At 37.7% G+C, this 25,187-nt stretch overlaps 1 protein-coding gene across 2 annotated transcripts; it reads right to left on the bottom strand.

Moving 5' to 3' along the window:
- Positions 1-1,902: 1,902 nt before the first annotated feature.
- On the bottom strand, positions 1,903-24,834 carry LOC125239363 (L-dopachrome tautomerase yellow-f2-like). Of its 2 annotated transcripts, XM_048146922.1 has the most exons (14): positions 24,640-24,834; positions 22,400-22,542; positions 19,545-19,658; positions 17,754-17,807; positions 16,978-17,037; positions 15,614-15,712; positions 14,830-15,006; positions 14,082-14,198; positions 13,212-13,388; positions 12,495-12,598; positions 6,796-6,870; positions 4,750-4,933; positions 4,128-4,230; positions 1,903-2,019 (listed from the first exon to the last, which is right to left on the bottom strand). In XM_048146922.1, the coding sequence occupies exons 2-14, from the start codon at positions 22,533-22,535 to the stop codon at positions 1,956-1,958; spliced, it is 1,464 nt and encodes a 487-aa protein (XP_048002879.1). In that variant the 5' UTR covers positions 22,536-22,542; positions 24,640-24,834; the 3' UTR covers positions 1,903-1,955. The 2 variants fall into 2 exon arrangements, with proteins under 2 accessions (XP_048002879.1, XP_048002880.1); XM_048146923.1 differs by lacking the exon at positions 17,754-17,807.
- Positions 24,835-25,187: the final 353 nt, after the last annotated feature.

Below are 25,187 nucleotides of genomic sequence, written 5' to 3'. Positions count from 1 at the left end.
TTCCTAGTTGACTACGGAACCCTAAAAACGGCCTAAGGGTTACCAAGGCTCGATCGGCGCGCCTAGTGGACGCCAGGCTTAAATTGTCTGGTCTTGGTGTTTTAATAATTTTATGTGTTTATAGTCGTAATTTATTTGCGAAGTATTAATTTTATATCTGTATTTTTAAATTACACTATGTTGTGGTACCGGGAAGCATATTTTAACTTAAAAGGACGTAATGACAACATTTCATACCATGTTTCAGAAAATAAATAGTTTCGGAGTTTAAATTAAGTTTGCAGTGTTTGCACAATTTTATGAATAAAAATATTACTCTCGAAAATGTTTTATCAAATACGTACTTTACATTTTGTTCATTATGTTTACTACATGTACATTCTTAGCTATTATACTTATGTATTTCTTACATAATAATATTCATTTCCATATTTCTAATTAACTACGCGCCTGCTTTAGAGTGCTTTAAATTTTAACAAATCAATGCATCCTTTGGTCGGGGGCTGGGGCCTCTCAACTCAAGGTCGCCGGCGCCGTGGTCGCGGGGTGCGGGGCGTGGGGCGCGGGGTGGGGCGCCGCGGATCTCGTTCATTCAATTCCGCTTGCATGTGTTGCGGACAGAGCGAGTATATTATACGTACGCGGCGAGCACACATACAAGCCGCACGGCAACGCCATCTAGTAATGTTCGACTTTAAACGTCCATGTGACGTTATAGGTTTAGTGCGTGAAAGCTAAAACAGATGTCGCAAGATGTTGCAGTTTGATGACTATTTCGACGTAGGATACTGATAAGAGTTTTGTTGGCCACGCGTGGCTACTGGCGCCATCTAGCTCTTTGAGTGTGGATTAAATTTAGCCTACAGGTCTAGAATACTTAGGACGGCGCCCATTTTTAGTATGGGATTAGGTATCTGTACTAGTATTATTTGATCTGTGACAAAACGTTATTTTGATGGTGATGATGCCGTTATGGGACATAATCTATTAACTACCTATCCTCGTTGATAGATGTCAAAAAATAACTAGTATAGGTGAAAAACCTAAGAAAGTCACCTGTTGTATGTGTGGGTGACGTGTTCGAATAGAGAACACATATTTAAAATTAGTAACACAAACAAAACAAACGCCTATTCGAACACGTCACTCACACATACAACAGGTGACTTTCTTAAGTTTTTCACCTTTCATTGCAAAAAGTATTTTTTGTAGAAAAACATATTTTAAGTGCCAGTTTTACGAACAATACTTATTTACTTTTTATGTTAAAATATATCCAAAAAAACTAAAAAAAAAAAAAAAATGGCGTAATTTGCTTGACGTCATATAACATTTTATCTTTATTTTACCCTCCGAAATGCGTAGTTAAAATCTTTCAGTTCCATCATGTTACACCGTGTTTTGTGACAGACAATATTGCTATGAATTCTTGTAATGTGACATGAAATTTAGAATTGCAGTCTGTAATGTACCATCACGGTACTTAAAAATGTTTGTCATTGTTTTGTTCTTTTTATTTTAATGTATAATTTTAATTATAAACTCTGCAAATATTGTTTTATTTTAAATGGTGTACTTTTTTGCATCTTTTTATCTATACTTCCTGTTTGTGATGTGTGTGTACTTTCCGTGTTTTCACTCGCAATGGCCCCGACGGAAGATCAGCGTTGGCCCTCCCAGGCTAACACCATGCTGAATCGGGACCATTTCGTGGGAAATATTATATATGTACCTATCTTTTTGTGTTATGTGTAAATAATTTCTGTTGTCACTTGTCACGAATAAATGATTTCTATTTCTAATGTGAAATAAATGATCTGTCTATTTTATTACATGAATGTATGAAGCAATAATATTTAATTTATTAATTAGTAGTTAATTATTTATTAAATAAAACAATTGTTAATATCAAATGGTTGTACTGCAATAAAAATCGTAAACTACATTTTTAATCTTCATCCAGTGAAGGGCGTGCGTCCATCACACACTGTTCCCGTAATCAGGTCGTTCACGTTTCCCCTGAAAAAAAAAATCTATAACACAGCCTTAACTCCCTACCCAGACGTGTAGACACTCCCTCATATACACGTCTGTGAACGCCTTAACATTCGTACACTCATCATTCATCACATTCACTCAACCAATTGCTCACAGACTCGCGTGCGCCATATTATTCAGTCCGAATCCGTTTGTCTTTGAATGACGTGTCATAGTTGTTTTGTTATTCATAGTATGAAATATGAAACGTGGCGCCCAACGTGGGGCTGGTCAAAGGGGTCCCGTGATTTACGCAAAACAACTACCTAAGTGTCCTTTTCCTATTCATAGTTGTTTTGTTATTCATAACGTGAATTATGGGACCCCTTTGACTATTCCAGATTATACGTGGCGCCCAACGTGGGGCACCCCATATAACCGGGGACGGTCAAAGGGGTCCCGTGATTTACGCAAAATAACTATGTAAGTGTCCTTTCCCTATTCATCCCATTTGACCATCCCCGGTTATAAAACTAAATATTGTTTATATTATATATTTAAATATTAAAACATAGATGAAAAAATAAAAATACAGTGCTAAGTCCATACGTCACTTTTCTTACCGCGCCATCTATCGTCAAGTAGCAAAATCATTAGTAATGCTATTTGATAATAGATGTCGGGATGAACAAAATGTCTGCCGACCAATCATAAGCCAATATAACTTCCAGTTAATTCTATAATAGCTTATAGTTTTTTTTTATTGGGTTACACGCTGGTTTAGACGATTGATTGTCTAGTGTTATTAGTATATGTCAATACATTTAACCTTGTCGCAAGTCATACACCGTGTTTTTTGTTTTCCGTTAAATTGTATCGAAATGTACTATATGATCGTTTTCATAAATAATAACTAATTAATCAGTGTTAGAGACCCTTAAAAACAACATTCAAGTTAATAGTGTCAAGTAATTGATATCACATGTCATAATAAACAATACTAAGGAGTTATAAATCGAACCGGTCTGGCCTAGCGTGTAGTGACCCTGCCTGCTAAGCCGCGGTCCCGGGTTCGAATCCCGGTAAGGGCATTTATTTGAGTGATGAGCACAGATATTTGTTTCTGAGTCATGGATGTTTTCTATCTATATAAGTATTAGTATATTATATATATACACCGTGTTTCATTTAACACTAAAAACCTGAAAACAATTTGTTCAGAATCGAGAGTAGAATCGATTGAGCTATATCTTGATGGGGGTAATATTTTTATTTAAATTAGTATTATTAGTTATTTTTTACGTGCCCATTCTATTGTACTCGTAATACAACATTGTGTATATCGCATTGCTAGAGGTTGTTTACCTTTTTCAGTATTTAGGAGTATTAATACTGGCTGGTTACTTGGACGATTATTTTTTCCGCTACGAGTTTGACGTTGTTTGTCAGTTTAATCTTAATGTTTATCATAAGTCAACAAATTGAACTCGTACCTAATTACAACCTTGTCATTTTGAATATTGGGTTTAAATTTGCTTACTGCGATTACCTGTCCAATTTGAAGTTCACTGTGATAAAGCTTTAAAGTGTTTTACAGTGACATCTTAGCTGTCTATTGGTAAACCTTATGTCGTTGCAGTAACGTACACAAATAAATAGTCTTATGGTTTATGATGGTAGTTAGCAATTATTTTATTGAGTGTAGAGCTAAAAGTCAAGTAGAGCTGTACAGAAAATTAAAAATTCAATTTAAAAAAAAGTAACGATCAGATTAAAAGATGAATACTCTAGATGAGTTTAAAAAAATAAAAATCAGTTGGGGTGTCTGAGGTTTTGAGTGATACCGGAAACACGTTGTATATATATATATCGTTGTCTGAGTACCCACAATACAAGCCTTCTTGAGCTTATCGTGGGACTCAGTCAATATGTGTAAGAACGTCCTATAGATATAATATAATATATAATATAATATATAAACGCTGTACGCCTTACTACATTACTAAGCAATTCAATTTATTTTTTGAATAACTCGATAACAGTAAGAGTTAAGACACCAGTTTCTTACAGAAATCATTTGTAATTGACTAAAGAACCTTCCCTTAAAGTTAACGGAAATCAATGTAAGGGGTATAAGAGATATTTTATACCTGTAGACAAAGAAGTTGTATTGGTTGGGGTCGAGACGCGAATATCCGAAGCGGGGAAGATTGTTTGCCATAACCCACACTTCATCATCTGTCACGTGAAGATCTGAAAGCATATAATTGTAAAATAGCATAGACGTCATATATGTACAAAGAAAAAGTGACCAAGGCCTGTGTCCTGAGCTGGATTTGAACCAGCGTCCTCCGATTACCGGACAGATGCCTAAACCGCTCGACCATTGGACCCATACCACCTTATAGAGTTGTGCCTGCTCGTTCACTGAAAAGATCGCTCCCAACTAGTACGATCTCCGAAGTTCGTTCTTTTAGGACATTCAGTACAGAAGTACACTGAGAGAGCGAGAAACAAATTGTGCATATGGCTTACAGTAACGCTTCGCTTCGCTTTGCTGTCATTGTCACTCCTCGGCTCTTCGCTCCTTTCGCGCTCATTCTGTTGCGCGTGTGTGCGACGTGCGTGTACTAAATGTACTAGTAAGTGGGATAGGGACGCACCGATGTGATAAAGTTTATTATCACACTAGTGTGTTACGCCCGCAGTGGCATATACTCTATGGGTCTATGCTCAGCAGTGGGCGATTAACGGCTGAAACGATGGATTTACCAGAAGGATAGCTCATCCTAGTGCTATCCTGGGCCAGCACAGCCACGTTCCCAGGGTTCAGGATGTTGGAGGTCTTCCAGCAAGAGATGGCGTTGCGACCGACGTCAGCGAAGAAGATGACTTTGGACGCGGAGTGGTAGCCGTGCATGGTGCATTGGGAGTTGTCACCGCGGTTGCCTACCACCTGGTAACAAATGTGACTATTATCATAGATGTATAAGTAACGCCGTGTCTTGCGTGGGCGACGATCGCGCGACCGTCGCCGTCGCGTCTCATACTTCCATATCGATAAGGTTTGATTTCGTATGCGTCGCATCGCCGTCGCGCGACCATCGCGCGACCGTCGCCCACGCAAGCCACGGCGTAAGGGAAGAGGGAGCTCCATACATCAATAAATGCGGGTTATTTGTATAGGCATAGTTAAGTGACATCTAGCGACAATCACGCGTCAATGATGCGTCAAATAGCGTGAATTATCAGTACCACTACTCGATACTAGGTAGCAACTGTGTCTCGTCTGTCAAAAAAATAATATTAGAACAGTTTACAACTTATATTACAAGCAGAAGCAATTGAAAACAGAATACCGATTAATGCTATTGTAATATTACCTAAAAATTCATGAGTTTTCGTTCGTCGCGACATCTATTGACAAGTAGCAGTAAAGGCCCCGTAGCCGAATGGCATTTCTCCGACGCCAAACGAAAGCGATACGCCGCTGGCTCTGTCGCGCCAATACGCAAGCGCGATAGAGATAGATATCTACTAGCGCTTCGTTTCGTGAGCGTTTCGTGAGCGATTGTGCCATTCGGCTAGCCACCCTGATAATTTACGCTAGTTGACGCGTGATTGACGAGTGATTGTCGCTAGATGTCACTTAACTATGCCTATACAAATAACTCGCATTTACCATGTATGGAGTTACATAACTCTTCCCTTACTTATTACTCTATGCTATTATTTGCGACCAAGCCGACCATTGAAACCTGCCCGGCGTATCATGCTGCCAATTTTATCACTTATCCACGTGGATAAGACATCTGTCACTCTCACACTGACATACTTGCTAAAGCGTGACGGATGCTTTATCCACGTGGATACGTGATAAAATTGGCAACATGATACGCGGCTGAATGAAGCAAATGATTCTAAAATTGAATCGGAAGTGAGAAATTTTAACTTGACATTGACACCCAAGATGGAAAATATTTTTGACACAATAGCATATAATCTACATAATTACATTTTTTATCTCCTAGCAGGGAAAACAGTGTCACATTGTTCACTCCGTAAGTAGAAGAAATCAAATACAAAATTAAATATTGTTTGTAATGAGGGCTGGCCTATGCTGATTTAGAATGGCCTATTGAAAAATGCGTCTGAAAACCCGTTAATAGATTTATACTATTTTTGTTACGCCTAGTATAAATTGAAATGATGAAATTGATAATTCAATGTATTTTTATATAATAATTTTTTGACATTTAGAATTTATTCTAGAAGTTTTTAGACTAGTTTTTTTATAGAATTTAGATTGATATCATTTTATTAATTCAATGTAGTTATAAAACAATAATATATTGTTTATTGCACCAATGAATTGCTCTGATATTCAGAATAAGATGAATATTGTACATTGTTGACAATTTAAAAATGCTTATTGTAAGCCTATTCGAATAATAGTACATTACATCAGAGGCCGGGAAAATGAGGATTTCCGGCCAAGTGGGTATATACGGACACGGACGGATAGGGATACGAGGCCGGGAATCCGTTTTCACGCCAAGGCATGTATAGTGCTTTTCTCAAACATACAATGAAATAAAAAAAAAATGCTCTAAAGGACAATATTTTATAAAAAAAAGTTACTTTGCAGGCCTAGGCCTAAAAAATAATATGAAATCCCTTTACAGTCCTCTCGAGTTGTTGCGCCCAAAAAGCGATACTTCCCAGCCCATTTTAAGGAACGTAAAGACAATATTTCATTGCATGTTTGAGAAAATAATATTTTGACTTTTTTGACTTTTAATCTTGTCTTGTACTCACCGAATATCTCTGGAAATAGTCGCTGTCACTGCTGGCTGTTCTGTTCCTCAGGACACACGTGTTTACTGAAAACTCCTGTAAATCATGGACATATTTTAATTACTACTCGGGTTTTAGTACCTACTACTCTTGGCAATGAGGAGGCACACTGACATTTTATCCCACCAGGCGGCGCCTGTGCAAGTGTCTAGTATGTCACTGTCATTCATACGTGTGAGAGAGAGAGAGAGAGAGAAAAATATCATCTTCTCGCTCTCAGGTATGAAATTATTTATCTGTGCAATGGACTAAAAAGGTGGCGCCATCTGGCATAACCTTTAAGTGTGCCTCCTCATTAAGGAGTTGAAAGAAAACGAAATTGTTAATATTGAACCCAAATCCCACAATGACTTCTACAACACCTAGGGCGCTGAAATTCTTAACCGGTCGCCACACGAGACCATATTTAAATTAATCAGAAAATTATTCGTAAAACACTAAAAAAATTGTGAATATTCTTTTACACACTTAACAATTGGTCTCATTATTGTGAGAACAAATGTTGAGGGGCTTTTGTCATTTCATTAGAGTAGGACACACAATACTTAGGCTAGTTTTCTACTAGTCAAATCAGCTTCTTTTTATGAACTGTCAAAATGATTTGCTAAATATGTATAGAATTACTATGAACGTGGCGTCACGGTCGATTCATTTACTTTATATCTTTCTCTTTGACTTATTAAATAGAAAATTAATTATGTTTAACAATAACTACTGTGCATATTTTTTTACTAATTATGTGGTGCTTTATTTCGTGCACTGCTCAAAATATTTTATTTTAATTATAGAAAACTAGCCTATTAGAGCGTTTTCACATTGTTTTTTTTTTTAATATGAATAGGTAGACGTTTGACCACAATCACACCTGATGGTAGGTATAGTATGAATTTTCTGAGATGAATTTTTGGCTTTTGTCATAATCTGTTAAACAAAAGCCTTTGTTTCTATTATTCACAGCGGCTAGCTCCCGTTTCCACAGCACGTGCTAAAGTCTCAGTGTAGTTAAAAAGCAACTATCATGATAACAATTAGGTTAAAATTTATGAAACAGTTTACAGTACGCAGGTAACTTTTTTTGAAGATGACAAAACGTGTTATCTCCGAAAGGGCTTTTTATGGGGGCTCCCGGTCGTGACCGTGTATCGTGAACACGTAGCCGTACGCACGTTGCCGTGATACACGGCAACGGATTTCTGGTTCGTTCGTCACGTGAAAATAAATCACGTGAAATTAGGGTACGTACGTTCGTAGATCCGTCCGTACGTACGTACGAATTCACGTGACACGCCCGTTCGGTCCGCCAGCGGCGTTTCATGAGAGAAGATAAGATCGGATGCAGTCTCTATAAGTTATGAATAAAAATGTAGGTAACGTGAGGTTATATCTTAATTACTTTTGAATTAAAATTTATATTCAATACTGCGGTTTTTCAAATATTAATATGTAAGTAATAAATAAATATAACTAAATAAACGATCCGGGGTTTCCGATAGGCTTAATTTAGAAGTGGTTATAAAAATACCAACGATATGGGTAGGTAACCTTTTGTAAGGGTAACTGCTCGATTTGGTAACCGTTTCAGATAAAGTTTCCTTCCAGTCATTTGAGTTTTTTACTCTATCTAAAGGTTTTCAACAGTTATAATTCTAAATTCGACTTATTATTAAATAACCACTGTTAGCATTGTCTCTACGCTACAACCGACGCTTCGAGTACAAATTCAAAAAATGCTTATACTTTCACTAAAATATTACTTTTATGTTTATTAAAATGGCACTATACCATGACTATACCTTATCCTTTGTTAAGCTTATCTGTTGAGTGGTTGTGGTTGAAAAATACCATGCGTTAACGTGGTAATATGGGCTTAACCGTGCACCGTGATACCCTTGAATCTGCTTATTATGTGTCTGCAATGTTCGTTGACAAAAACTCTCTAGTTACCCTCTGATTAATAAGATTTAATAGGATAAGTATCCACGGTACCATTCAATTATTGATGCAAGGAGTAAGAAATTTGTCAATTTAGTATAAAAATTAAGAATGTGACGATAGGATGACATCCACGGAAACGTAATTTTAACACATACCTAGTTAATAATTATGTTATACATTTTACGCGAACTTACTTAACTGTTATAGCCACTATTTAATTAGGTAATTAGTGTAATTACGTTATATAGTAATAAGATTGATGGTAGTAAAAAAAGTCTACTTTAAGAGGGTTCAAGGCGCAGGATTATCATTTTATTAAGATGTAAACACTGTTTTATGACTGATATATTGTTTCAAAAATAATAAATAGGCACTGCTTAATAAAGTGAGCTTCGTTATACTATTTACATGCAATAACTTTAAAATTATTTTTTCATGGTATTTAAACTTAGACCTTTGCTGCTTTCATTTACTTATTATGGATTACACCTATTTAAAAAATTGACTTACTCGTTTGATGTCGTAACAGTAACAGCAGATTTCAAATGAACTGACGTCAAATGCCTCGCGATAGATCCTGTAGTACCATGACGACACGGAAACTCATTGTTTGTCCGATCCTTGCAGAGACTACATAAAGTTGAATCTCCGACTCTGGTGGCATATCTCCACACCAAACTTTTCTTCGTTGTTAAGAGTTTCAAACATTAACAGTAACAATACAAAAAATTAACAAAACAACAAGACAATAACTTTTAAATTCACCGCTAAAGTAAAATGTCAAGGCCTTCAAGTGTTGATCAACTGGGATCTTACAAGTGACTAATTGAAATAAACTAAAATTCTAAACTGCCCCATCCAGATTAAATAAAAAATCCTAAAATGTAAAAATAACACATCGCTCACTTCACTCAGCTTCACGTACAAAAGGCTGCTCGTAAATTTTACTGTCTTTATTACCACGTGGTGGAACTGCGCTTATTATTTGCAAAATACCACCACAGTAAGATAGCTGAGCTCGTTCGTCAAACAATACAGTGCTATAAAGGAATATACAATCTAAAAGTATTATTTAATGTAACGAAACTGATAAGAACTGCAGCTGTCATTTTTTTTGTCTTAGCCGTGGTCCCGCGCACATGTGTGCATATTTTTTGCCTGGAGTATAATAGTCATCATAAACTTGCTCTTTTGTTCACCTACACTCCTGTTTGTCTTGTTTACATTTAAGATTACGTTATATGCTTACATAAGAGCAAGCTTAAATATTAATTAATTAAAGCCACTTGGTAGGTTTTCATTTTCATACATAATAAATGAAAGAATAAATGTGAAAACCTTAAGAATAACATAATAATGCTTGACCAGAAATATATGGCTAAGCGTCGTGTTGCTGAATTTCATCAGAACTATTGTCCCGGATCCGTAAGTTCACATTTTTGACACATTTGTTTTGAAGTACATATGTTGCGATGTGGCTAAGGCGTATCGTTTGCCAAATCTAACGATTAATTTCGAATTGGTTGAATCGATTAGGCCCTATGGACAAGGAGGCGCTTAAACAAATATACGATTTCTATCAACTTACTGAAATGTCATTTGAATCGAAATTACACTCTGCCACAGCACTAGTTTAAAAATAAAAATTAATGATAAATGGTTTAATAAGTAAATCTTGCGTTATAAATTAATATCGTAAAATACTTACTAACGAAGATCCGCAAAAATGTAACATGTTTTAGATTATGTTTAAAGTAAGGGAAATATTATTTTTCTACTCGTCGATTGTAATCTGTCAATTAGGACACCACAGACTAAACTATAAGTGCTAACTTTTCAGTGTTGGATACTCTATGGCAGTTCCGACTCAACTATAATAATATATGTACTTAATCTCATTATAGTTGACTTTAAGTTAACTGTAATAATTTCAAAAATAGAACATCATACAATTTATATACTAATTTGCGATACCTGGCAAATTTTTCTGCATCTGAAATACATTTTTTTTATTTGTGGCGTTATCGGCCAATCAGAGACGGTTGTTACAAACAATTGGTTACTAGGTAATTCGATGTTGATACAACGGTGAACGACGCTATTAACATTAATTTAAACTTGCATGAATGATGATATTTCCGTCCATTGATGATGAAGATGATGACTCGTAGAAAAAGTATTGTATACAATAGTGATATAATTAAGTTTTTCACTCTCGTACCGTACTGTTAGGCCACTCAGCAAAGCTTCGTGGCCTAAACATGGTACTCGACGGAAAAGCTTTGTATTATATCGCAATTGTATAAAATACTATTTTAAGTACTTGATTTTTTTAACCATTATTACAGGATTTTACGTTTTGTGGACGCTGTCATGTGTGAAAAAGAGGTTCTTACACTTCTTACAGCTCTGGGACAATAGTTACTCCATACTATACTAAACTGTCACCACATACAGTTTTAAGTTAGTGTCAAGTATTTGAGGATTCTGACGGCACATGTCAAAAAATAAACAATATTAAGACGTAACGTAACACAGGTTGACATTTACCATACAGGTATATAGATAGTGTAAGGCATCGGACAGTTTGCTAGTTTTAATTTCAATAAAATCGGAAACAGAATAACGCCGTAAATCACTTAATCTTCTCTTATAAAATAAACTCCCGGGGAGCCGCGTCTGTCTGTGTGTTCGTGATAAACTCAAAAACTGAACGGGTTTTCATATGGTTTTCACTTATGAATAGAGTAATTCTTGAGGAAAGTTCAGGTATATAATTTGTTAAAGTTTTGTTTGAATTGGTTGAAATATGACGATATTTTCTAATCGAGTTGGACAAAATCCCGCTGGCTGAGAGCTTTAATCGAAAACGCTGCCGAAACCGTTTGAGCTATATCAAAATAATGTATTGGAAAATTGTGTCTCTCTAATAGGTCTACAAAAAAGTCCGCGATGGCATATGTCTATCTTTTACGGATAACTTATTATAACAATTTTTATCATAATCCCCGTGTGTAGCCGGGGAGGGCCGCTAGTTATATGTATTGTATAAAAATCGAAGCAAAACATAAATATAAGTTTAATTCATATGTAAAAAAAATTTCGTCCAGTATTAAGTATAGGTATTAAGTGATAATTCAATAATAGTCATGATTTGGTTTTCTCCCGGGCGAGTTAAATCTACAAAACGTACGATAAGTACTCTGCACACGAACTTAGTTCGGGCGGCGGCGTGTCACGGCCCGCGGCGTGTCACGTGAATCCGGGCGCTAAGGCAAGTACGTACGTACGTGCGTACGAGGTACGTACCTTGCCGTGTTCGTGAAATTCGTGATCTTAGTACCGCCGGTGTTAAGATCACGTAGCTACGGTTCGGCGTGAATCACGTGTATCCAGAGCCCTAATTTGAACCTTATTACCATCATGATAGTTGCTTTTTAACTACACTGAGACTTTAGCACGTGCCGTGGAAACGAGAGCTAGCCGCTGTGAATAATAGAAACAAAGGCTTTTGTTTAACAGATTACGGCAAAAGCCAAAAATTCATATCAGAAAATTCATACTATATGTGATCTGATATCGTATGTAGGAAGAATGTGAAAAGCGAATCTCAAAGACGACGTATTCAATATATAGAATATCGTTCCTTAATCCGATATCGGATCGGATAACGTTAAAACACATATGGGTTAGGGCAGACATGAACCAAAACATATTTTGCTCACCTCTGTGCTGATGAGGGGGTGGAAGTAAGCTGTCCTGCAGCCGGCGGAGTCAGGGTCGTTCAGGGTGATGCTGAATATGCCATCACTCCATTGGAACCGGTGCCCTGCAGAAAATGACCAGTTAATTATTTAAAAATGCTCTGTGGTTGACCGGCGGAGATAGCCTCAAGGCGTAAAGGCCTTCCTTTTGCACATTTTTTGTTTTTGTGCAATATTTTTAAGAACCAAAAACTCACCCGTAACAAGTAACTACTGTATCTTATTAAAGGGGTAGACAGGGCACATGAAAATAATCATATGTCAGTGCCACTCTTGGCAGTTAAGGGTTTGAAGTTGAAATTGTGACATTGCAGTGGGGGGGGGCGATTATTGAGTCTCACTGTCACTAAAATACTGGTTGAAAACGGTGACTTGCCTATTATTTTCAGTGACAATTTTCTGAAGTCGAATGCGTGAGACTCAAAAATCGCCCCGCAGGTTGCCAGCCTCTCGCCTACGATACATTTAGCCCGTCGTATGTTACCTGTAAACGTTTTTATTTAAAATTTTAAAATTTCCACGCACTGATCAGTGCTTACACATAAGTATGAGGGATTCACCCATATTCTGCAGTCGACTTTTAAGAAAACGACGGCCTGAAAGGGGGTGGTGAAATTCTTAACCCGTCACCACACAGAGCACCTACTTGTATATAAGTACTATATTATAAAATGTTACCAGCAATATTCAAGTTCCCAGCTGTAGGGTTGAAGCTGAAATAGTTATGCTGCACTCTCCAGCTATCTCTTTCTCGCAGTGAGAACACGATAATGCCGAAAGTGGTCAGATCTGGCACATAGGCGAAGGTGTTTGAACAGTCGCCATTTATGACGTCTACTGTGATTGAGGCAAGACCTGAAAATATTGATAAGAAAAATAAGAACAACCATAAACACACTGTGTATTTCCTCACAGAAGTAAAAAAAAATGACGTTTTAAGGACTTTTTAAGGTTATTTTTATTTATATAAGGAGATTTAAGCAAATTTAGTCCTTATGTTAAGTGATAATGTACTTTTTAATTGAAAACATTACAAATTATGCTGCAATGTCAAAATCATACAAAAAAATTACCAAAAATAGACTTATTTTTATAGTCGCCATCTAGCGTCAAGTAACGACTTTATTAGTGCTGCTACAATACGATAGATGGTGCGGCGATTGAAATATGTAGTGTGCAACAATTTTTAGCTATGGGGAATTAATTTTTAACTTGTTTTGTGTATACATTCCTGAACGTAGAGAATTTCACTTTAATCAATGTTTAGGTACTTAGAAATAATTTTGCTAACTTAATGCTTTGTACATAGACAAACTGTGACGAGACTATTCAAATATTTTTGTACTAAAAATGTTATAAAGAAAAAAAAATGCGGTTTAGTCAAGTGTGTGGACAGTAACAACTCGCTGAATGGCCGTGCCTATTCTTTGGCATGGGATGAGCCAGCCTCACCCGAAGGATAACCTAGTCTTTAGTCAATAATTAGTATCATGTGACATTTCGTTTTCAGTTTTTAAATATCAAACTAAAGTTGGATAACGTTTATACCGGTAGGTGTGTTGGCAGCCGGTAAATCAGATGCCTTGAACGGGTGTCTGAGGATCTGTGTGTCTGTTCGCAGGTCGAAAACTACTATCGCTGGAGGTTGCGCCTGCTGGGGGTTACCTGAAAATAAGAGGGGGGAAATTAAAGTGAGAATATAGAGTCCTAGGTCTCCGTCTGTGAAAGGGTTAGTAAATACCATGAATAAGTAAGGGGAGAGTTGTAACTCCATACATCAGTAAATGCGGGTTATTTTTAGTGACATCTAGCGACAATCACGCGTCAAATGGCGTAAATTATCAGTACTGCTACTTGTCAATAGAAGTCGCGACGAACGAAGAGTCTAATGCTCACCAATTTTTAGCTAATATTACAATATTATTAATCAGTATTCTGTTTTCAATTCCTTCTGCTTGTAATATAAGTTGTAAACTGTTCTAATATTAAATTTTTGGCAGACGAGTATCGAGTAATGGTACTGACAATTTACGCTATTTGACGCGTGATTGTCGCTAGATGTCACTACAAATAACTTGCATTTACTGATGTATGGACTTACAACTCTTTCCTTACTTATTCCTCTATGATATTGTTGTCTTTTACAAGGCTATCGACATGTTTAACATGAACATATTTAAGTACCTAATAGAAATTTGAAGCCATACATAGTATGTAAGTATATCGTCACTACTTTGAAAAAATCTCGTATCTCACGCTGCTTCTCAAAGTTAAAGTTAGTCCTCTATGCAATTACTTGGTATTTCCATAAGTCCAGTATCCACCATCCACAATCTACCACACGTGTCAGCGCGTGTCCTATAGACGGATGTCAGGCTCCTTCCTTGTCTGAGATTAGGGTAGGGTGTCAAAGCTGGGGATCGGTTGTTCGATTCTCGTTCCAGGTTTATGTAGTTCAGTGTTGTTGGGATTCCTGAAAAAGTACAAAATCAATTGGCATCCCATTTAGAACGAATTGAATTAACCCCATGAAGACCAATAGTTCTGCGCAGCATTGAACAGTTTCAACAAAATTAAAAAAAAAAGTGGAAAAGTTTTCCCTTGGACTTGAACTTGAGACTTGAACTCATGGCCTCTGGAGCGATCGGTCCAGAGAACGTGAGTTCAAGTCTCACGAAAGGCAGATCTAGTAACATTGATTGCAGACGTTGATGAATTTGTGTGTTGGAAATTAGAATAATTATGATTTTTTTTATTTCGAAGCACCTACTTTATTTGATTATGTTTTTTTTTATTTCCGCTACCCAAAGGTTGTCTGGTAGAGATCGCTCTTTAGCGATAAGACCGCCTGTTGTCTGCCTCTATTTATAATCATTTGCTTTGTCTCCACTGTATCTTTTGCTGAGGTGTACCAATAAAGAGTATTCTATCTATCTATCTATCTTGATGCTTGTCAAATGTTAAATTTAATAGTAGTTTTTTGCGGAATCTGCACTAAAATCTAGGCGGCCATTTCATATTTTTGTACGTATAGGGATGTAACACAACGAACGTATTTCAAGTCAAATATTAGTACTCACCGTGTCTCCTTCTAGGCAAGGAAATGAACAATCTATTGCCGACTATCTCAACCCCCATAGGCACATTGTTGTACTGAATGAAGAAGCGGCCAGCTTCGTCTGAAATAAAAACAGATTATTGACCTCAGAAAAGAGACCGGACATCAGACAAATAGATATAAAAGACGATCAACGAAATCTTCACACTAAAAAAGTCGGCAAATTTGAAAAATTTGTTCACCGGCAAATTGACTGTATAACGCCGTGTCTTGCGTGGGCCGTCGCGTCTCATACTTCCATATCGATAAGGTTTGATTTCGTATGCGTCGCATCGCCGTCGCGCGACCATCGCGCGACCGTCGCCCACGCAACTTGCGTGACGCAAGCCACGGCGTAAAAAACGCGTACGGTCTTTCCAAGCCTTGACGTTGGCGGAATCATCAACGAGCCATTACACTTAAAAATTGATTGAACATGTAGGGGCGAAGGTTTGATTTCTATAGAAAATTTCAATTTAGCGCCATTTTTTAGTGCTAAGATTTGGCTGACCATCTATAAGTACTCTCCTCACTTAACAAAACGCTTATTAACTGTGCACGCTTATTACTTCTGCAGTCGACATCTAGCGACAAGTAGTGGATTTATTAGTACCGTTACTTAACTCTAGATGGAGCTGTCGCTAAAAAAGACTAATACTGTAGGTATACTCACCACAAAACTGGCATCTGAAGTAGCTATGTCTTTCATTCTAATGGAGACCTAGTGCGATAGAGAGGGATAGTAGGTATAGGTACCATAAATCGCCACTTGGTATTGCGGCAAGTATAATCAGGGGTGGCTCACTCCGCGATTCTATCGCCGCGCTACAAGTACATGCACGCGGCCGCGAGTTTGCGGCCTAATCAGGGGTGGCGCGCGTTCTCACGGAACGCACGTTCGCACTTTCTAATGTTACTTTACGTCGCGAATTTTTTTTAAGGTTCATTTGCGATGTCTGCGTGTGGAATGGCTAATAATGCTTAAATAGACATCATGAATAAAATAAATACCATAGGACATTTTTACACAGATCTACTAATACTGATTAAGTCCCCCGAAAAGATTCAATAAGGCTTGTGATGTTGGAACTTAAACAAAAATATATAAATACTATATATAAACCTAGAAAATACCCACGACTTGAATATAATAGTATAACATTTTATCTGAGTATTAATTCGTTTTAATCCAAAGGCAACCCCATCGCCGGGCGCTGTGCACGTGCGGCTCGTTTCTTTGTAAGAATTTAGTAGGCATTTAAAAAGGCGGCATGTCGTGAACATCAAAGCAGTGGGCCTTCTGTACTTGTACTATTATATATTCTGTGGTATAATATAAAAACTTACCGTTAGGTGAAGTCGGTCTGCTAGTTGTAGAAGTCGTTGTTGGTCTATTTGTATTAGGTCCTGAAAGATATGAGATCCTGTTATTTCAAAACAGATACTAGATTTTATAACGATAAAAGTAGGAATAAATCAAGCTAAAATCACTTCGGGATAACATTAAACCAAGTGAAACAAAAAAAATCTTTGAATTTTAAAATAGTTGTATTAGGGCCGTATCACACTTGTGATTTGCGAGCGTACTCGCATGAAAATTGCTGCGAGTGATCTGCATCTTGGACCATAATCATAATGAATGCACGCGGCGAAATCGTTGCGCACTCGTGACGAAATAACTTTACGTCCTGGCTGTGAACTCGCTGCGCGCTCGCATCGCTTTCAACTCGCTCGCAAATCGCAAGTGTGTTACGCCGTGGCTTGCGTGGGCGACGGTCGCGTGATGGTCGCGCGACGGCGATGCGACGCATACGAAATCAAACCTTATCGATATGGAAGTATGAGACGCGACGGCGACGGTCGCGCGACCGTCGCCCACGCAAGACACGGCGTTAGGAATCTAAGGGCCTAAAATTAGTGTTATCGCCCTTCCACCGATAAAATAACAAGGTACGTAAAAATAACATAAATATGATAAACTACCACCATGTATAGAATTGCAAATGCACATTGGATAAAAGGTAAACATGTTAATTTATCGCGTTCGACCCGTGTGTGTCTTAAAAAAAAAATATTTTGGCTTATCAATCGCAGTTCGTTAAATGTTTCTAAGTATTACTTACTTGAAGTAAATTGGTTGTTAGGTCTTTGTGGCCGATTCCAAGATGAGCCTGAATCTAGAGATGATGAAACAGGTGAAGAATAACATATAAAATAAAGAAGAAATACGATAGATGGTTACAGCCTGGCAAAAAGAGCAGCAAATAATGGGGGCGCCACCGTCTTTGTAAATTGTGTTGCTATAATAAAATAATTTCTCACCACACCAACTGGTAAAGGCTCACTTTGATATTCGAAAACAGATAGCAAAATTGCATTTTATCCACAAGACTGCAAAGTAATTTCATACAAATTTTAACTTGACATTTTGAAGAGGGTTGGTAGAATTTACCTGTAAATGATGATTTTGAATCATATATATTGAATTTTATAGATTTAATTTGGTTTGATGTTTTATAGCCAGTATTTTGTTCGTGTTGGTGTGGTGAAAAATTTTGTGTTTCACTCGGCGGCAAAGTTTGTTTAACCTTCGTGCCTTGAAATCCTCGCAACACTCAAGATTCCACTTTTTGGAATCTTTGGCTTGCTCGGGTATCAATATTGGCACGTGCGCATAAACGACAACTTTGCCCCCTTGTAAAACAAATAACTATTGTTGAATTTTTAATTTTATCCTCTTTTGCTAAGCTGTAAACATTAGATTTTTATAAATGCAGTTAGCTTTTTAATACCGTGGAATGGAGAGTTGGGCCAAAATACTTTCAAAGATTTCTGGTTTCGATCCTTAGTGCGTTTTCACATTATCCGATCCGATATCGGATGTCGGACCGATATCCCATACATTACAGGCGCCATCTTGGAATTTTTCTATTGAAATCCTTCCGACATCCGATATCGGATCGGATAATGTGAAAACGGTCTTAGTCTCCCCCCACATCTAGCGTCTCGCGAGCGTCGCGTCGGGCCAACTGTATGGGCAATCGACGCGACGTCTTTTTCCATACAGTTGGCCCGACGCGACGCTCGCGAGACGCTAGATGTGGGGGGACCCTTACTCCCCCAGCAAACGCTACTCCCCCACTTCACGGTATTACTTATTAGGTATTAAGCAAAGAACAGTAAAAATTTAAGTTTATTAATATAGTATAGTAGTTTTAATAAGTTAGTCACAAATGTTGATTTTATACATAACTAGCAACCCGCCCCGGCTTCGCACGGGTACTATACCTACATGTAAACCTTCCTCTAGAATCACTCTATCTATTAAAAAAAACCGCATCAAAATCCGTTGCGTAGTTTTAAAGATTTAAGCATACATAGGGACATAGGGACAGAGAAAGCGACTTTGTTTTATACTATGTAGTGATCTATCAAAAAAATACCTATTACTTATTATTAGCATAAAACGCACATGTGTTGTAATCTCTGGACAAATACACGTGCGAAAACGAATATGTTAAAAATGTTCACTTTTCGCACTTATATCGTAACGTGTTTTTAAAATTATTGTGTTTTTTAAGGTTGTTGAGTTTAAATTGAGGTACGGAACCTCGAAAAGAAAAAACGGAACTTCACTTTTATTGCTTGTCCGTCTGTTTGTCAAGACCCTCCTTCTCAGGCCCCGTACTGGCATTTCTGCGACACGAAACGCCACCAAAACGCCGCAGAAATGTAGTCTGGCTCTGTCGCGCCAATATTAAGCAGGTACGCAAGAGCAATAAGAGATATTATCGTGAGCGTTTCGTGACCGTTTTCGCATTCGGCTACGCACACTGACCGTCTGTACGTCAGTCTGTCAAGGCTCTTCTTCTCAGGAACGCGTAATCTACGGGGTATTACGATTGCATACTTACTCTGGTTCCAGTTCCTCTCCGGTTCGTTATCGTTGTTGTTAAAGAACACCTCATCAGTCTGTCTCTTCCGTCTGTCCTCTTCTAACCCGTCGTTGCCGAAACGGTCGCGAAGAACTGAAGAATACAATTCGGTTTATAATATACATACGAAAATGCATGTAATTTCTGGTTCTAGCATAGAGGAATAAGTAAGAGAAACCACGCGTTAAATAGCGTGAATTATAAGTACTACTACTCGATACTAGGTGGCAACAGTGTTCTGTCTGCCAAAAATGTAATATTAGAACAGTTTACAACTTATATTACAAGCAGAAGGAATTGAAAACAGAACACTGATTAATACTATTGTAATATTAGCTAAAAATTGGTGTGCATTAGACTTTTCGTTCGTCGCGACATCTATTGACAAGTAGCAGTACCTACTGATAATTTACGATATTTGACGCGTGATTGACGTTAAATTCGAAGATTGTGGAATGCTCTATACAAAATTCCACCCCCCATGTGTGGAACAAATAACTATTATCTAACTATCGGTACTTCTACTTAAGCTTCAAATCAATAACAAATCGTAAAATCAGAACACACTTCTAGTATAAGGAAAATATTAAAAAACAACATAAATGTTTCCGAGATGCACCGATCGTGACCGGCCCTGGCCTTGGTATCATATCATTGTATGGTCGCAAACCTATTTATACGCAACCGCTTGTGAATTACCTGTAAGTAGTTGACGAAATACAATGTGTACTTATCTTTCAAACAACAGGTGATATCATGATTTTCTGGTTTTTGCAGAATAGGAGGTGCATGCGCGGATCCAGCTTCGTGCCCAGGGGGGGGGGGGGGGGTCACGTGGTAAAAGCACAAGCCCCAGAGGGGGTCACGTGGTCTATTTTTATGGCCAACCTAGGCTCCAGGGGCGGGTCATGACCCCCATGACCCCCCCCCTGGATCCGCGCATGAGGAGGTGGAAGAAAGCGTCCCGGCAGCACAAGCTTCGCATTTTTGCGCGGAATGCCAAGTCTACACTTTTAAATACGGATTATATTGATAAAAGAATATTGTTGAGAAAAAAAAATGTCTACTCATAATCCCATCATGATCATTAGTGATATTTGACGACCGGTTTGGCTCAGTCGGTAGTGACCCTGCCTGCTGAGCCGCGGTCCCAGGTTCGAATCCCGGTAAGGACATTTATTTGTGTGATGAGCACAGATATTTGTTCCTGAGTCATGGATGTTTTTTATGTATTTGTCTATTTAAGTATGTATATCGTCGCTTAGCAAGTTAGTACAAGCTTTGCTTAGTTTGGGCACAGAATATATAATAGTACAAGTACAGAAGGCCCACTGCTTTGATGTTCACGACATGCCGCCTTTTTAAATGCCTACTAAATTCTTACAAAGAAACGAGCCGCACGTGCGCAGCGCCCGGCGATAGGGTTGCCTTTGGATTAAAACGAATTAATACTCAGATAAAATGTTATACTATTATATTCAAGTCGTGGGTATTTTCTAGGTTTATATATAGTATTTATATATTTTTGTTTAAGTTCCAACATCACAAGCCTTATTGAATCTTTTCGGGGGACTTAATCAGTATTAGTAGATCTGTGTAAAAATGTCCTATGGTATTTATTTTATTCATGATGTCTATTTAAGCATTATTAGCCATTCCACACGCAGACATCGCAAATGAACCTTAAAAAAAATTCGCGACGTAAAGTAACATTAGAAAGTGCGAACATGCGTTCCGTGAGAACGCGCGCCACCCCTGATTAGGCCGCAAACTCGCGGCCGCGTGCATGTACTTGTAGCGCGGCGATAGAATCGCGGAGTGAGCCACCCCTGGTTTGGGGCTAAGTTGATCTGTGTAAGGTGTCCCCCAATATTTATTTATTTATTTATTTTGCGGACCCCCCCTCCCATACCCAAAATTGATCACATGATTTTTGAACGAGCCCTTATTACGAATCAGGCAGTCTAGCCGAAATGACTATCATTGACGCTAGACGCCATACGCTATAGAGGAGTAAGTAAAACAAGAGTTGTAACTCCATACATCAGTAAATGCAAGTTATTTGTAGTGACATCTAGCGACAATCACGCGTCAAATAGCGTAAATTGTCAGTACTGCTACTTGTCAATAGATGTCGCGACGAACAAAAAGTCTAATGCTCAACAATTTTAGCAAATATTACAATACTCTGTTCAGTACTCAAATCAATACTCTGTTTTCAATTCCTTCTGCTTGTAATATAAGTTGTGAACTGTTTCAATATTACATTTTTGGTAGACGCGACTCTGTTGCCACCTTGTGTCGAGTAGTGGTACTGATAATTATAGCTATTTGACGCGTGATTATAAGAAAGATATTTATTTGTTTATTAATAAAAGTGTGATGGAACTGAGGCGAAGCCGAAAATTGTAAATAATTAGACGCCACGAGTATCTATTTTTTAAATCAATTAAAAACAGTTGCATACAATAGTTTTTCTACGACCATGCACTTACTTTTTTTATAATGTCACTACAGTGGATTTTGACACAAAGTTTGACAGCTTGAAAAAACATGTCTATGGTTCACATGTCTTTTTTTCTGGGTTAAGATGGTAGCAAAGTAACACAGTACGTTAAGACCCAAAAACACACTGCTACAAATTCGTGTTTGGGGAATAAGTACCTAGACTATAGATTTATCGTAACATCTTTTATGTAGGGTTTCTATACTATGCACGATCCTGCAAATGACGAAAAGGTATGCGCTTACGGGCAATTTTTGTCCCCGGAATTTTTTTCTAGTCTATGGCCTAGTATGAAAGTGTGCACACTGTACGGGAGTAGAAAACTCACGTGTCTGTCCGTTAATGTTAAACGTCATCTGCTTCCAAGCGAACACCTCTCTGAAATTCCCGAGGCGTCGCTCCACCTGTTGCGCATGCGCATGCGTCGCGAGCGCCGCGCACGCTAGCAGTATGGCCGCGTGCATGGCGAATCTGGAAATAGAGAAATAATAGTTATTTGTTATACAAGGGGGCAGTGTTGTATTTTAACGCCGAATGTGGAATTGCAAAACGAGCAAGTGAAAGGATTCTATAGTTGAACCACGAGCGAAGCGAGTGGTTCGAGAATAGAATCCTGAACTTGCGAGTTTTTTAACACACGAGAAGTAAAATACATTTGCACCCGAGTGTAACACAAAACTTTTCCCCTCACTATGGCGTGGAAACTACAACGCAAAAAATGCGTTTATCACTGCTTCCAGCAGTTCCATACGTGGTAAATCATCTTGATTACTAGATTCACCTACTTTTATCAATTTTAAAGCAGTTAATTTCACTTTATTCAAGGTCAAATTACTTTACCTACTAGTGGATAAAATGCGTTTTTACCCGCTGGTATTAAAGGACAAAACACGTGTTTCCGAGCTAGTGAGGGGAAAATAAATATTACAAGACATTCTTACACAGATTTACTGAGTCCCGTAAGCTCAAGAATCGATTTAAAATGTACCGCCACTCTTTTTTTTTCCTGTATCGTAATGTACTAATATTAACATAATTTTTCACTTCTCATGCTCAAAAAGTGCACCTTTATGTCGTGCGTAGACGACATAAAATCGCATTTCATGCTCTAGAGCATAAAGTAAACATATTTTCTAAGACTAAGGTAAGTCTCAACAGCCAACATATTGCACAATTTTGCTGAGTTATAAAATAGTGTAGATGACAAACATTTTTATATTATTTTATTTTTGCTACAATTTATTAGAATTCCGTATTTTCTGTCATTAAATTTAGTAAATCACATATACTCTGTCAAACAAGTCTGTCAGTAAATAAGAACAAAGAAAACTATATGCATCCTTTTCTTTAGGGTGCTAGAGAAAAGGATACCTATAGTTTTCTTTGTTCTTATTTAACAACAAAGAAAACTATATGCATCCTTTTCTTTAGGGTGCTAGAGAAAAGGATACCTATAGTTTTCTTTGTTCTTATTTAGTGACAGACTTGTTTGACAGAGTATAAAATAGGAGTCGATTATCGTTCAAAAACGTTTGACTTGGCAGAAAACCAAGCGTCTGAAACTCTAATCACATTTTGAAAAAAAATAATTAAAAAGTTAGGGCCCCCACAGATGGGAGACAAAACTGTTTTGTCTCCGTCGCTCGGTCTATGGGCTAGTATGAAGGTGCGCACACGGGGCGACGCAACTTTTCATACAAATACGAAAGTCGCCGAGCAACTGTTGCCTCCGTGTGCGCGGGGCCTTAGTTGGCGGAAATACGAGCAGGTTAATGTATTATGTTCTTTCGCTTTAAGACAATTTCGTGGTGTGAATTGCCGTGAAAAATATAATTATTTCCTCGCAACCGAAGTGAAAAGCAGAGTGTACAACAAGGGCATAAAATGTCCATTTTTACGCCCGTCTCCAAAAAATTGGCTCGGGTAAAAATGGGTCACTTTATGCCCTTGTTGTTACAATCTACTATTGGACCAACATTCGTCGTTTAATAGTACATTACGATACAAGTGCGTAAAAAAGGAAGTTCGAAACGAGTGGCGATAAATTAAAACACGACCGAAGGGAGTGTTTTAAATCGACACGATTTACGAATTTCCTTTTCGCACAGATACTGTCAGAACTCTTTGAAAGTAGGTATAGCTTGACTTTTCAAAATTGCCACATAAATGACTTTGTTTCGCCCTATAGTTGACTGGTATAGAATGCTTTTTGGCATTAAGTTCGCCATTTGGATTGGATGACCACATTTTAATAATATAACACACTTATGAGTAGTGTTTGTTTAGTCACATTGATATGAAATTTCCTACCCTTTTTTCCACACAACAAAAAACTAAACTCGTAAGGTGTTTTTTTTATATATGGGCTTACTCTTGGCCACAGACTAGCCAAAGGCAAAGACATGGCCTACGATGGAGTGAGCTCGCCCAGAAGATGCCTGTTCACCCTTGATTTGAAGGTTGCCGGGTTATATGAGCTCGGAAATATAGATAAATAAAGATAAATATTAATAGATGAAAAAAGAAAAGAATATTTATTCAAATTTTATTTTATCTGGCTGTACTTACCCGTTTGCACTTCAAAAATGACTAAACAAAAGAAAAGAAAAACAAATAAAGTCACTCAACTATCGCATTCACAAACACTAAATTAATAATCACATTCGATGTCTTTTTAATGATATTTTAATATGTTAATATAAATAGTTTATTTTAAGGACTAGTCACATTATAGTTAATAGTTCAAACACGTTCGTTGTCTTGCTGGGGTCGTTGTAAACTGTTTTGTCTGACCCTCATATTGTAAACATAACATACAAAGATTTATAAAGTAAGGATAATACGAAACCTTTACACGTTTATACTAGTGACGGTCTCAAACAAAGTCCAACGGACATTAATGGAACTAAAATTGACACCAACCGGTTTAGCGGTTGTGGGCAGTAATTTTATCGATAAACATAATTCGTGGGTAGTTGACTTTTGTTTTTGGTGTAATGAAATAAAAGGCATATTATTTATGTTTTCTTATTTTATTATTGTGCTGTGTCAATGTCACTATGGTGGAATAGCCCACGGGCTCGCATTCGCACTGCGGTGTTGTCTGCGTTAATTTT

This window comes from Leguminivora glycinivorella, chromosome 25 (genome assembly GCF_023078275.1).
Source record: "Leguminivora glycinivorella isolate SPB_JAAS2020 chromosome 25, LegGlyc_1.1, whole genome shotgun sequence".
Lineage (NCBI taxonomy): Eukaryota > Metazoa > Arthropoda > Insecta > Lepidoptera > Tortricidae > Leguminivora > Leguminivora glycinivorella.
This window is presented reverse-complemented; position numbering and strand designations above follow the sequence as displayed.